Source organism: Trachurus japonicus, chromosome 15 (genome assembly GCF_045865225.1).
Source record: "Trachurus japonicus isolate A0001 chromosome 15, Traja_1.0".
NCBI classification, from domain to species: domain Eukaryota; kingdom Metazoa; phylum Chordata; class Actinopteri; order Carangiformes; family Carangidae; genus Trachurus; species Trachurus japonicus.
Genome location: NC_140921.1, coordinates 25,787,737 through 25,801,963, shown reverse-complemented (window position 1 = coordinate 25,801,963; position 14,227 = coordinate 25,787,737). Strand labels below are relative to the sequence as shown.

Below are 14,227 nucleotides of genomic sequence, written 5' to 3'. Positions count from 1 at the left end.
AGCGGATGGAACGCTTCGTTGCTTAGGCTGTTTACATCCCTCAAAGCCGCAATGTTTTTCCACAGACAGCGTCAGATGGCTACTCAAACATGCACCGAGAAGTTTATTTACTTCAAGCAAGTCAAGAGTTGAGAGAGTTTATGACACAAACGGGAGCTTCCGACTGCACATGAACACACTGAGCGCGTCAACTTGGGTCTCGCGCAAGATCTAGTTTTACAAACATGTCGGCTTGCTTGAAGTAAATAAACTTCTCGGTGCATGTTTGAGTAGCCATCTGACGCTGTCTGTGGAAAAAAGGGATGTAAACAGCCTAAGCAGCGGAACTTGCATCCGCTCCCATTCATCCGCTGCCGTGGCGATGTGGGGACAGACACAACTACCGCAAAACAGGAGCGATTAAACTGAAAACCTTCAGATTCCTTCTTTTAGACCTAAAATGTTAGGAAAATACAGCCCCGAGTTGAATTTGCCCGGAACTGTCCTTTAAGCCATGTTAGATATTTCATATGTGGACTGAGGAGGTGGCAGGACTGCGGATGTAGTGGTGCAGCCACCATGTTGAAAAAGGTCATGGGTTCACAGTCACACTCAGAACGGTGTGTTCAGGGAGGGAGAGGGGGGGTAAAGCAGGCTGAGACACACTCATGCACACACTCTGCACTCAAACAACACGTGCCTTTACACACACCTGCTACTATGTAATCACTCATTCAAGATGCATCGTTGCTCTTGCGCACACACACACGCACACACAAACACACGCATACAGCAGGTGCAGGCTGACTCAGCGCAGTACCTGGGGGGTTACAGTGGAGAGGGAGGGGCACTGAGAGATGTTTTTGGCTACCTGCAGAGCCTCTATCCTCAGGGCAGCAAGTACCAGCTCCTCCTGGGCCGCACACATGGAGGGGGGGGGGTTTGGGAGGTGGGGAGTGGATGGAATTCAGGGGGGAAGGGAAGGAGGGGGGAGTTGCGGCCCAAGGATGAGAGAGCAAAGGGGAAAACATATAGAAAGTTGAGCACACACACTGGCTGCTGTCAATCTATTTCACACCAAAGAACAGAAGTTACAGGTGGAGAAAAAAAAAAATGGGAAAATGAATATGCAAGGATGACACAACGGGAAAACACACAAAAACGACACACCAACACACATCTGGGCCACAGATGGGCCACTAAAGGTTTTGGCCTACCAAGAGAGGTCATGTGTGGTCTTTCAACACACCTGTAGTTTTTGGGCGAATGCGGTGGGGTTGGTCTCAGCCAGGTCAGGCTCCAGGTACTGCAGGGGGTCATCACACTCAGACAGCCTTTCTAACAGGGGCATGGCCAGGGCGGGAGCAGGGGCCTCCGTGGGGCCCTGGCTAGGGGACTAGGGGCACCAGGAGGAGTAGGCAGAGGGCAGGGAGGAGGGCAGGGGGGTCAGCATGGCAAAGCAAGCGTTGAGTGTTTGTTTGAGTGGCAGCACTGGGAGCTGAATCACTGAATTCAAGCTGGAAACTTGTGGCGAACTGGCTACTTGTCATCTGATGTGGCTTAAATGAGAATCATGACTGATGCTCATGGTTCATGTTGGAGACTTGGCCTAGAGCAGGGGTGTCAAACATGTGGCCCGGGGGCCAAAACCGGCCCACCAGAGGGTCCAATCCGGCCCGCGGGATGAATTTACCAGATGTAAAAATTACATAGAAGACAGAAGAGGCATTATGCTGTTGAAATTGCATGTGTTCTTCTCAAGAAATTTCAGGTTGGTCATAATGTGTTTTGTAATAGGATAGTTCCTTAATGTAAGCATCTTAATGATGCGCTTCTTTGCACTAAAACAAAGAGAAAAGTTAAGAGTTCTTATTATTTATAGGATATTATGCTATTATTTGACCAGTTTGGCCAACTTGAGATCAAATTGCACTTAATTTGGCTCCTGAACTAAAAGGAGTTTGACACCTCTGGCCTAGAGTAAAGCATGTGTATTGCAGCACTCTGTCTCCCCCTTGTGACTAAACAATGACATGGTGTAAAATGTCGTAAAATCAAAATTGACAAGATTCTCTTCACATGATGGTGACAAGACATTGGAAATGACATGTCGCAGAAACCGCCCACTGGGTTTGAATCCTCGTAAAGGCATTTGGCTCACCTGCTCGTCCCTCTCTGTGCTCTGCGTTCGGCTGAGCGACTCGCTTTCTCTCTTCCGGCCCTTGTCCCCAGCGGAGCCCTCAGGACCGGGCCGAGAACTCAGCACTGGTGTCTTCATACCGGCCGTTATCTGGGCCTCCATCTCCTCAAAACTCCTGTTCAGAAAAAGACGAAGAAAGAAGAAAGAGAGAGGAAGAAAGAAGAACATAATATAACATTACATAAAACAGGGTTAGTGATAAAAAAAATAAAAAAAACACAGTCTAGTAAGGTAGTGGTGGTGTGATTCATACCCGGTGCAGGGGGAACTGGGCTCAGATCCATGAGCGCACGGATTCTTCGTTAAACTATCAGATACTGAATCCAGCTTCAGGTATAAAGATGGCTTCTTCAACGACAGTGGCTATGAAATTAAATGAAATAAAATACGATGCTATGAATGAAGAAAGTAAAGCAGTAGTAGACAAAAATATTGAATTTGGTATTTAATACTCACAGGCGAAGAGGAGCCAATCTTCTCCATGTACTCGATTTCATAGTCTTGCACTGCAGCAGAGGGACAAACCAAAGTTTTAAATGCAGGGGAACACATGGAGAGACAATTCAGCCAGTGCTGATCTCTGAACTGATACGATCAGTGGATGATACACGGCTGTCTGCTCCGTTTCATCTCTGACCCAGATGGGCTGAGCCAGACTGCCTCTGGTGGTGATTGTAGAGGTCAGAGGGCAGCAGAGAACTGGGCCAACCGGCTCGTTTACACGGCTATGAGAAAAATCAATAATGTTGCCAGATGAATAAAGAAGTAAAGTAGCTGATTGTTTGTTGTACATGTGGCTTGATCCAGACATACGCTTTGAATTTCCTTTTCGGCGCTGTCTGGCTGTGGTATGCTTTGATCCCTGTTAGCATTTGTTTGGGGGCGATACAAAGAGGGATCTCAAAAAGTCAAACAGCAACGCCTCACCTAGATCCTGATGAGGAAGACTGTTCTCGTTAACAAAGGACGTCAGGTCACACGGCTGAGGGAATTCTTGTTGGTCAGAATCTGCATCCATGTCGTGCAGGGCTGCCCACTTGTGACTGGTGGAGGAGGCCAGCTTCTCCTCGTCTGTGGCGTGGTCGTCCTGTTGGTGGAGGGAGGGAGCTTCATCGCCAGGCGTGGAATCCTGCAACACAAAGGAGTGGGTGGGTGGTGACAGTCAGTGAGAAACACAGGAAGAAATCAGCTTTAAAAATCAGCCGAGTACAACAGGGTTCCTACTCTTTTCTTGAAATCATTTTCCAGGACTTTTCCAGGACATTTTCAGCTGCTATAGTCAGACATGTTATTAGGCCATACACATCACCCTGTCCCATACATTCTTTTTGTTGTAGTTCGACAGTTGTACTTTATTTTGTACATTCAACCAGTTTGTTTCTATATTTATTATTTTCTCTCACCCCCAAAAAATTAATTTTAAGATATACAGTCTGTGGCTCTAACTTATCTATGAAACAATCTCTCTAGTGCTTAGAAATTATGACAAATTTATCACAGAACAATGCAAAAACATGTTGTTTTTGTTTTTAAACCACATCTAAAACATCTGTCTTTTCTCGCTGGGCACATCTTTGGAAAACAAATCCTTAGCGGAGTCAGAAAAAGTCAAACAGAGCTCTGGTAGCTGATGTCACCATGTGATAAATGATTTTCCAGGACAACTTTTCTAGGACATTTGACCCTTTTTCTCAATTTCCATGTGTTTTCCATGACTGGATAATTGGTCAACCATTTTCCAGGTTTTCCAGGACATGTGGGAACCCTGTACAAATATAGAACATTCGAATGCACACCTGGAATGGGTCCGACACTGGTGATTTCTTTGGTGACCTCTTCACTCTGAAAGTATTACTGGAAAAAGAAAAAAAAATCATCAGTTGAGATCCAGAGTCATTCATCATCCTCAGTCAGCAATATTTATGTCAAAATATTGTATTTGCTATATATCTCAAAACATGTGAATCATCACAAAGTCTTAAAATTAAAACTGGTTGGGTACATTTACAAATTACATTAACACGTTTGACTTAAATGAAAGTGATAATTTGCTTAGAGCAGCATTACTATGTATGTGTAACAGCACTACTTACTGTAGTCTGCATGTCGCTGAAATGACCAAATAGTGACATGTTTGTTTGTAAAGAGCTTTTAAAATGTTTAGTAACTGAAGAGTGAGGAGAAGTGGTAAATTAATGTCATGTTGTGAATCGTTACTTTTCACAAACATTGGTCCCAGGCAGGAATGTGTTTAGAAATGCAGTAGGTGATAGTTAGAAGATTGATGAAAAGATAATTTATTGCTGTGGATAAACTGTTAGTGTCGGGTATTTACTTTTATTACCTATGGATTCTCAGTGAATGTGTAAGTTGTAAAGACCATGGATAGAAATTTACAACAAGTTCAAGGACGAAACATCCCGTTTTACTCTGTGAATCTGATCTATAGAGATAGATATATCTCATCAATCTGAGCGTATTTGCAATGTTGAATCAATTATGGGTGAATATGACTGGAATAACAACCACAAACCTGTGTATAGTTGAGTTTATGACCAGTAGCCAACAATGAACACAAGAGGGAGCACAAGTACCTGCTTTACACACTGGCATGTCAACTAAAACTCTCACAGTTTCAAGGTTGGTAAGGCAGCAAAACAATAAACACAAGCTAATTTGTCCTCGGGTCTCTGCCACCATGTGTAGAGAGAGCTTTTCGGTAAGTGGCAGCAGCTAAATGTCTAGTTTGTTCAATACACTTAACGATCTGACCTCCAGGGTTTCAGAATTAGATTGTGTATTTATGGATGAATGCTGATGTTTTCTAGTTTCCAACAGTTAAACTGATTAAATGTTAGTTAGTTTCAAATGTATTTACAGTTTAATGTAAACTGGCTGTTTTTCATTTCCCTTTCCGCTTCCAGTGTTTTAATTTAATTACCAATGTAAAATCAAATGTCATGTACTGTCTGGTGCTCAGTCAGGAACAGAGAGAGAAGAGAGGATTAGTTGTTATAGTGACGCATTTTAACATCACTGTTGTGTTGACATCACTTTCTTTTCTGTAGCTGTGGTCTCTTTCCCTTTGGATATGAGCTTCCACACCAGTCACTTGCTTTGTTTTATTAGTTGAGTCACTGACTAAAATCCATGTGTGCTGAGGGATAAATAACCTAAAGGGAGATACTGTACTTCATACACAACTTGACAGCTTTAAACAAGATGACAATTCAAATAAATGTAATGTTTCTCGGCACTTTCATGAATGAGATTGCTCACATTTGTTTTCCAGTTGAAATGGGAAGAATTTAAAGAAACATGTGTCTGGGGGTTGTTTGATAATGAGCACAATGGATTGTGATGTTTCTGTTAATATGTTAAGAGTGACAACAGGGCAACATGCTGACTGAAAAGGAGCCACATGGAATTAAGGGTCAAAAAGGGTGGATGATTACAGTATGTTGCCCCTGTACTTACAACAGACAACATAGAGAGGACACACCCCTGGACTTCCTGTGACATATGAAAATACACAGACACAGGTGACAGAGAGACAGACAGAGGACACTGGCAAAGAAGACGACAGATGCGACCACAAACACACAGACTAGCCTCACAGAAATCACACGGACAGCGATTCAGATATTCCTGCACATGAATACAAAATGTCCTGTGAGTGTGTATTGCATTTGCCACAAAAAAACTTACGATTTGATAGGAGCTTTCTTCTTCTTGGCAGGTTTGTTCTGATTCTGGTCCTCCAGTTCCCCAATGTGGTCATTGTCATTTTCATTGTCATAGTCATTGGACGACTGTTCAAATGATGCAGAGGCCTTGGGAGGAGAATTGGCCATCTTATTGGATGACTTGAAAGGGTCCATGGAGTCATCAAAGTTACTGGGGTCAAATGTATAAGAGGGTCTGGACAGTTTAGGAGAGCTGGAGATTCCTTTCTTCGAAGTAAATGGGTTGAAGTTTGGATCATCCCATTTGTCAGTTTCAAAGTTGTAGGTTGCTTTAGGAAGAGGGATTTCATCCTCGTTGTCGTTGCCATTATGGGTTGTTGGGGGGTCGTTGTCCAGCGGTTGAGTCACCACTGGAGCGGCCTTCTTCAACCCCAGCTTTGGTTTCCTGAGAGGCATCTTGGCACCGGGCTTCTTGCCCACTTTCTTGGGTGGGGGAGAGGCCTGGTGTGATGCCTCACTGCTCTCCTCAGAGTAATCAAACTCCAGCCTTACTGACTGGCGCTTGGGGTTGATGGGTTGCTCTTCAGGGTTGATGATCGGCTCATCAAGAGAAACTGGGGGACTGGGCTGAGGCGGTTCCACAGCAGTGACAGGTGCACTCTTTACAGCGGTAGCAATGGGGGCGCACACAGGATCCTTACGACCCAGGACAGGAGAGTTGGCAATTTTACTACCTCCAGTATTGAAAGGGTCGATATTCTCAAAATTCTCTGGATCCCATTGGTAGGAGGCACAAGGGGGGATGGGGGATTCGTCTATGCCCGGTGGACTACCAGGGAGAGGAGTCTCTTCCTGGCACAAGGGTAAGGCAGGAACGGCAGGGCTCTCCTCTTGGTTGGTATGATTCGTCTCTTCTGGGAGAGGGGGCGGAGTTTCGACACGGTTTTTCCTGGTCCTCCTAAGGGTTCCTCCAGGACTTGGGGCTGCAGATCCTGCTTCTGCTTCCTCCTGAACCTGGAGAGGACTTGCAGTTCGAGGTTTGGCTCGCTTCTTGATCTCCGGGGTGCTGCTGGATGAGACTGGCCTTGGGCTCTCTGGGTTGGAATTCTGTCTGAGAAGAGGTTTTTTCTTTAAAGACCCAGGACGGACTTTCTTGGGCCTGTGGAGCGTGCCCGGGGCACTCTCAGTACCTACACTGAATGATTCGGAATGTGGTCGGAAACCTCCTGGAGTGGATCCGTCCAACAGACCAGAACTGTCTAGTTCTCCTCCCTGGAGGCTGAGGGAACGAGTCAGTGTGTGACTTGCTGCTTCTGCAGCCAAAAGGTCATAGTTGTATGCACCACTGGCTGCAATAGGCTTGTTTTCATCAAAAGCAAGGGACGGAGAACGACGTAGTGCCTCGGTTGAATTTGAGTCAGAGGCAGGATCGCTGACTAAAGTGTCAGCTTCTGCAAGAGATGAAGAGACAGATGACATGTAAAGAGATTGTATCCAGCAAAACAGACAAAATCAGAGCAAAACAAATTCTGACAACTGGGATGATCATATATTTTTGCTGTTGTTAGGGTGGGTCTCGGTGTGAACAAGAAAACCTGAAGGGAGATAAAAGCTGCAGCTGGTTTCTGACAGAATCAATTATAGAGATGAATATGACATAAATAATTCAGAAAATATCTCGACTGAACAGAAAGTCATGGAAAAAAGCTACAGGAGAGAAGAAGGCTACAGTAAATGGTCAGCCTTCCCTTGATATCCAAAAAAAGCCCTCAGTTTTGTGCAGTGAGGATGCTTGTCTCAGCAATCAACGCCAGATGTGAATTACTGCTCTTTTCCACTAGATGGTGCAAGAAGATTTTGTTTTACCTTCATCTATTTTTTATGCCTTCATGTTCAGTTTATAGTAGTGTAACCTTCGTCTTGTGTTAGCTTTCTGCTGCCATCTATGGTGTTTTAAATCAGCTGTAAAATACACTAAAAACATATTTTTTCATCCAATTTACTTTTCTTTTCTTGGTGACATTGTTAGGCTCCCATGAAAATGTTGGTTTTAATATTTTTTGGTGTGGGCCCCTGGGCCCTTTTTGTCAGTATACCCCTTGTCTTCAATTTAACCTTCCTCTTGTCTGCTACCATCTATGGTGTTAGGGTCAGTTTTGACCCGAGTCTTAAATCAGCTGCAAAACACACTAAAATTATTATTTATCATCCCATTTGTTTCTCATCTGTTGGTTACATTGTTAGGCTCCTTATCCATGAAAAGGTTGGTTTTGTACTTATGGTTTCAGTTTTAACTCTAATGTTGTTCTTATCGTTATAACCAGGTCAAAATTGACCCTAACACCACAATTGTCATAATTTTAACCAAGCATTTTAGAAGTTTGTGAAAAAAAATGTTTTATTTTATTTAAATATAGGTTCCTGACAAAGCCTTGATGCAATAAACAAATTTATGTGGTACTTTTATACATTTAAAACCTGAAAATAGGTCACCGGTGACCTGAACACAAGAGAAGGGGTAAAATACAGTAGTAATATACTGAGCAAAGCACTTATCATGAAAGACGTACCTCCTACTGTGTCTTTGTCATCAGAGGTCAGCTGCTGGATCTGGGGATCTGTAGGGGACACAGCCTTCACTGGAGTTGTGGATTCAGGGGTTTCAAACGCTCCATCCGAGTCTGAGCTCCTATAACAAAAGAAAAGGGCACAGTGAGTCTGCTGTGAATCTGACTCACATCACTTCAACTGTGAGCTAACTGAACCTGGGAGTCAATGACGTCATAAAACACTGAGCTAAACTTCCCTCCACATCTGGTTGACGTACGACACAATTATTCCAAATAAGCAGGTCACATATCAATCTCTCAGTCTCAGTATTACTGTATGTCTATATTCCATCAATATAGGCATTAGGAACCAGCCAGATCTATTTAGGAACCAGCCAGATCTATTTCTTGTAATGTGTGTGTGCATTTCTGTTTCATTTTCCAGTGGATTTAAACAGCCCTGCAGTGATAACAGCACATCGAAGACACAGAAATCCCCCCAGACATAAACACATCCAACACCTACATACACAGCCGAGAAAACAGACAGTGGCAGATGGAGGAAATCATCAAGCCAGTGACAACATCAATGACATTTAGGCTGCAAATTCACACAATACAACGTTTCATCCTCAACAAGGTTTGAAGATTGCTCCTCCTTAGCACCATACGCACACACACACACACACACACATATAGTAGCAAAGCTCATCATCACATGGCCTGACTACCAAGCTCCACGCTTCAGTGATTGGTGAATTATCAGATGAGTATCGACCCAGCCTCCGAGTCCACGTCCCGCCTCACCTCTGTCTGACCGGCTCCAAGGCGGCCTTGATCATGCTGTCGTGCCGCGAGCCCCAGGAGAGACGGCGGAGGAAGCCCAGAGCCGGGTCTGAGTCTGGGCTGTCCCCGTCTCCTGCCCCTCCCAGCAGCGTGTCCCAGCCCCAGCGAGCCCACTGCAGTGGAGACAGCGCCTGCCACGCACTCACTGCCATGGCTGCCGGCGGTGGGCTACAACACCTCTCCGCACCAGAACGCTGCTGCCTGACACACAGGTAGACGCCCACCACAGGATCTATAACCTTCCCTCCTTTCCTCTGCCCTTTTTTCCCTACTGTCTTATATCCAGATCTCTTTGTTTTCAATATGCAATCCTTTTCTGCTCCTCTTCTTTGTTATCTGTATCCATATCAGTGCGTCTCTCCACACCTCCCCAGTAGGAAATGATGTCTCCAAATCTAAATGAGACTGGCTGCAGAAGCCCACCGCCTGCATACTGTATATTCTGGCAGTCTCTCTGCCTCCCTCTCTCTCTCTCTCTCTCTCTCTGCCTCTGTCTCTCTCACTCTCTCTCTTCCTCTCCCCTGTCTCGCTTGCCTCTGAACCTCTTTGCTGTATCCACACTGAAGAAAAGGCAGTCTGCTGCCCACTAGCCAAACCTGTTTGGATAAAGCTTGCTCAGTACATGTATCACCACTGCATCTGTCTCTCTGTGCTCCTCTGCATACATCGCTTTAAGAACCAGGCACACCTTATTGACCATTGCAAAGAAAAACACAGATTTTGCTTAACAAATCCAGATCTGAGAGAGATAGCCTCTCCAGCATATCCTGGACAGTTTCATTAAATTATTATTTTAAAACGAACAATAAAAATGGTATTGGAAAATGCCATCCCCAGAGGAAACACAGCCTTATTGTGAACCCCCACAGTTAAATGACAACTCCATGTCCATACACTATATTGATTTGGCTAATCTATAGGGATTCATCTCAAGGCACTACTGAGGCCGTGCAGCATCCTGCAGGACTCCTTTGTCAGACTTGTAAAATATGGCATCATCAATACAGACAATACAGCCAATCCAATATGAGAGCAGAAATGAGATATCAGTTTTTATGAAGCTGTGATAGTCAACATGCCCACTATCCCCGGGGTTATAACACAGCAGAGGTGGGAGGTTCCTCTAAGCCAACAATATGGAGGGACGATAACACTGTCTAGTCGCACAGCATCTGCTCCACTGATGAATCTCATAAATCTGACCACACAGAAATATCTCACAACATATAGAAGCTCCAATAGGCCATAAAAATGATATGTTTGTTACATTTAACGTGCTCACACCAAAAGCCATTAAAGCAGCCTTATTGATTTCAATGAGCTGAGACAGCACATGGCTGAGGAGGCAGCCAGGGCGCTAATCTCTGGAAGGACCCTGTGTGTCCCAGCAGGACAAGACTGGTCTGCCTGGAGATCCATCTGGATCAGGCACTGGGAACCAGGATCATATTGTCAGGTGGTGACACAGACTGCTACTCTAAGGACAGGAGTCATACATAATGTGTATGCAGAGAAAAAAATAAGCATATATGACAACAAGACACGTGTAGGGAAAAAAAAATTTGATCATATGAATTAGCAGCTTCTCTGAGAATGGGTGGGGTAAAACACTGTGAAAGAAGGTAATGCTAGCTCACATTAGTGCTCCATTTGGGATATCTTTCATGCAACTCTGTGTTGCTATGGTAACTGAAGGTTTGTCCCCCCCACCATATGTTCCACTACGATGGATGAAAAAGAAAAACAACAGAGTGGTTGGATGCACACGGTCCGACACACGCAACTGATGTTGAGGAGTGTATCATGTGATACAGAGGATAAAATGAAGTGCAAATTCATGAGGCTGGCACATGCAGCATCAGCATCATTCTGCTCACATCTCCAGAACTGGTTTAAAAAGAAAAAAAAAGGAAAGTTGGCATATTTTTTTTTGTTTATTCAACACTTCTGTTCCTCCCAGAACCAATCATCTTTGGTCTTACATGTCCCTAATTTAGGAATAAAGCAAGCAGCTTTCAAATGGTCACTAGACATGAAGTCATCTACATTGTATTTGAGAGCAGACATGAAACAAATTAACAAGGTAATGCCGTGACATCGGCAGCAGCTCTTACTATGAGTTACCCAGCAGCAGCAGACAAAACATAGAAAGAGATTAGATTAGCATGTGGGTGAGCTGTCAGGGTATACGGGGGCGAATAGAAACAAAGGGAGCAGCACTTAATAGCAGCCTATCACTGGCTGAAATGACTGCCTGGAGACAGAAGCTCTGCAGCGTGAGGCAGGGAGACGCTGCTTTTCAGACAGCCAGACGTGTCTCTGCTCCTAAAGCCAAGTCCAACTCAGGCTGTATAAACAGCTTTAACAGCGCTAGAAGGAGAGCCACCAGCAGCCCCAGGGAAGATGAGGAAACTGGGCTCTGTTGCCATGTGAACCCAACACCACCTGTCCGCCCTACTTTCATGTAGCCAATGTATACAAAAAATGATTGCTGGCATTATAAACTAAGGTCTGAAAAAAGGGGCTAAATTTGATGTCATCGTTAAAGCGTGGTACGAAGGTGAATGTGATTGGATGAGAGCATGATGGAAAAAAGATGAAGGAGGAACGGGTGAATGGCTGCTGGCTGCTGGTCTCCAAGCAGCTGTGTGATTAGCCTCAATGGATTAGCTGCCGCACGCTCCGTCTCCATCGTCTCTCGGTTGTCAAACAGCTTTAAACACTTTCCCTGTCTGGACACAGCGACTGTTATTTATCTCTTTACTATTCCATTGCTCCTATACCTTTAAAATCCCTCGCTTCCCCTTATCTCTTGCTCTTCGGCTACAATTCATTATCATCTTTTTTTTTTTGCTTTCTCATCTCCTTCTGAGCTTTCGGTATCAGGTTGATCTGTGATCTGCTGTTAGGTAGAAAGAAAAAGATGGCTTTTGTGCTGTGTGACATTCTTTGAATGAATAGAAGTGTATTTATGAAGGTAAATGTCTTCTTTGTGAGACGAAAGGAGAGAGCTGTAGTGTGTTCTTTAGACGTCGTATAGTCTAGGTAGAGCTGAAGGTACCAACAGAGGGAGCTCCTGTGCTTTTATCTGCACAATGAATGAGAGTGGGGATGTAAAGTATTACATCATAGCCACCATACACCCTGTGAATCAGCCCAATCACCACAACAGCCTATTATGATTTTACAAGAGCCTCACTAGCTCCTACACAGATGTTGAGTGGGGAGCAGAGGGCAGCTTGTAGAGGCTTTGTAATGGGGCAACAGCACAAAGCAGCTCTGTCCTCAGCAAATGATTCTTCAATCCCAGGAAATGAGATCTTATGGAGAATTACTCTGCTCTCTCTGCAGGTCATATAAACAGAACCTGTGTTTTTCTCCTCAGATGTCTGGCTGTGTCTGTGTCTCATCTCCATCCAGACTGGTGTCAACCTCAATCAGGGAGACACCTCCCCCCTCAGTCTGCTATTCCCTTTTTGTCCCAAGAAAATCGGCTAAGTCCAGCTTCAAAACAAAGAAGCCACTGACACAAAAGACAAAAGAGTGTCAGACTAAGATAATCTCCATGTGTAATACCTCATCCAGCCTAATCTGAGACTTTGACCGCAGGCAGATGGCACATTAAACAACAACAGGCCAGGTCTGTGAGTCAGAGCACCAGCAGAGAGGGGGTTAAGATATCTCTGTTTTGATGATTAGATCAGATGCTGGGTTCATGCACATCACTGCAGAAAAGACATGGGGTTATCCCCGCCCTCAAATACACACAACACAAACTGACTTCTGTCTGAATTGGAACAATAAAAGTTCCCTCAGGTGTAAACACAATCTTGGTCCATTATTACCGAACGCTGAACACTCCCAGACGCTCTATGATGCTTTGATGTATGAATGGCTGCTACATTGTAAGTGCTTCTGATGCTGTTACACAACTGAGGGAGTGAACCTGGTAAAAAGCCTTATTAGTAATGGTTGTGGTGGTGCACACCTGTAGGAAAACAGCTGCTACCTCAGCCCTCCTGCAATAAGAGCCTGTACTTTGCTGACATTTTTATAAGTACTCAGTCCCTCTGAGCTCTGAATTTAGTGGAGCTCTGAGAAGAAAAACGGCTGTATTATGCTATAAATCATTCATTTCTGCATTACACACACAGCACATACACACACACACACATTCATTCCATTTCCCTTATCCCTCTCCTATGTTTCTCCCCGGACCCTTCTTCCCCTGTGCGGTGGCGTGTTGGAGATATAAATAAAACGCAGCAAAGTGGAGCACTCTGCTCCCTCTCTTCCCCGCTTTAACTCTTCATCTCCTTCTCTGTCATCCACTGATATTCCTAACTTATGTTCTTCCTCCCCCACACAGCGTGTTCTATTTCCACACTGTCACCAGCTCCCGATCCCAGCGCGCCAGACGCGTCCTCCTTCACACAGAACAAAACATCACCCCACCAGCCTCCCAGAGGCACCTACTGTACTCATTGCCTAATTCTGGTTCCCACAGGCACTATGATGTTTTACTCTACGTATACTGTAGTACTGTAGTTGAGGCACACGGATGCACATGTGCGCACATGCACTGATTCTTTTATCCTTATTTACATCACAAAAGCAAACAACAATGATGGCGCGCTCAGTTGCTCAGACTGGATTATATAGTGTGGTAAGGCTTTATGATGCAAGACATGAAGACGGAATGAAAGAAAACAAAATCATAGTAAAAATCACAACACGGTGTCTCAGTGAGGTGTTTGTGAGCCTTAAATAACTGGCAGCACTAAAGCCAAGCATGGCCACAGCGGGTGATTAAATGCAGCATGATAAATCAACCCTGCAGCCGTAATCAACATTTATGTTGCATGGGAGGCCAATGCAAAGCCATGAATAAATAATAAAACACTACATACAAGAGCAAAGCAGAAGCAGCTTGTGCTTCAGCTTTGTCTAAAGTCATTTTCCTCTGC

At 44.5% G+C, this 14,227-nt stretch overlaps 1 protein-coding gene across 3 annotated transcripts in view; it reads right to left on the bottom strand.

Moving 5' to 3' along the window:
- The window catches only part of tacc2 (transforming, acidic coiled-coil containing protein 2), a 53,524-nt gene that overhangs the window by 7,914 nt on the left and 31,383 nt on the right, over positions 1-14,227 (bottom strand). For all 3 annotated transcript variants that reach the window (XM_085800769.1, XM_085800767.1, XM_085800768.1), the window contains 10 exons: positions 8,436-8,554; positions 5,888-7,316; positions 5,657-5,692; positions 3,976-4,033; positions 3,107-3,308; positions 2,636-2,685; positions 2,433-2,542; positions 2,141-2,294; positions 1,229-1,375; positions 800-892 (listed from right to left, as the gene is read on the bottom strand). In XM_085800769.1, coding sequence (XP_085656895.1) covers positions 800-892; positions 1,229-1,375; positions 2,141-2,294; positions 2,433-2,542; positions 2,636-2,685; positions 3,107-3,308; positions 3,976-4,033; positions 5,657-5,692; positions 5,888-7,316; positions 8,436-8,554 — 2,398 coding nt within the window. The remainder of the gene's footprint in view (positions 1-799; positions 893-1,228; positions 1,376-2,140; positions 2,295-2,432; positions 2,543-2,635; positions 2,686-3,106; positions 3,309-3,975; positions 4,034-5,656; positions 5,693-5,887; positions 7,317-8,435; positions 8,555-14,227) is intronic.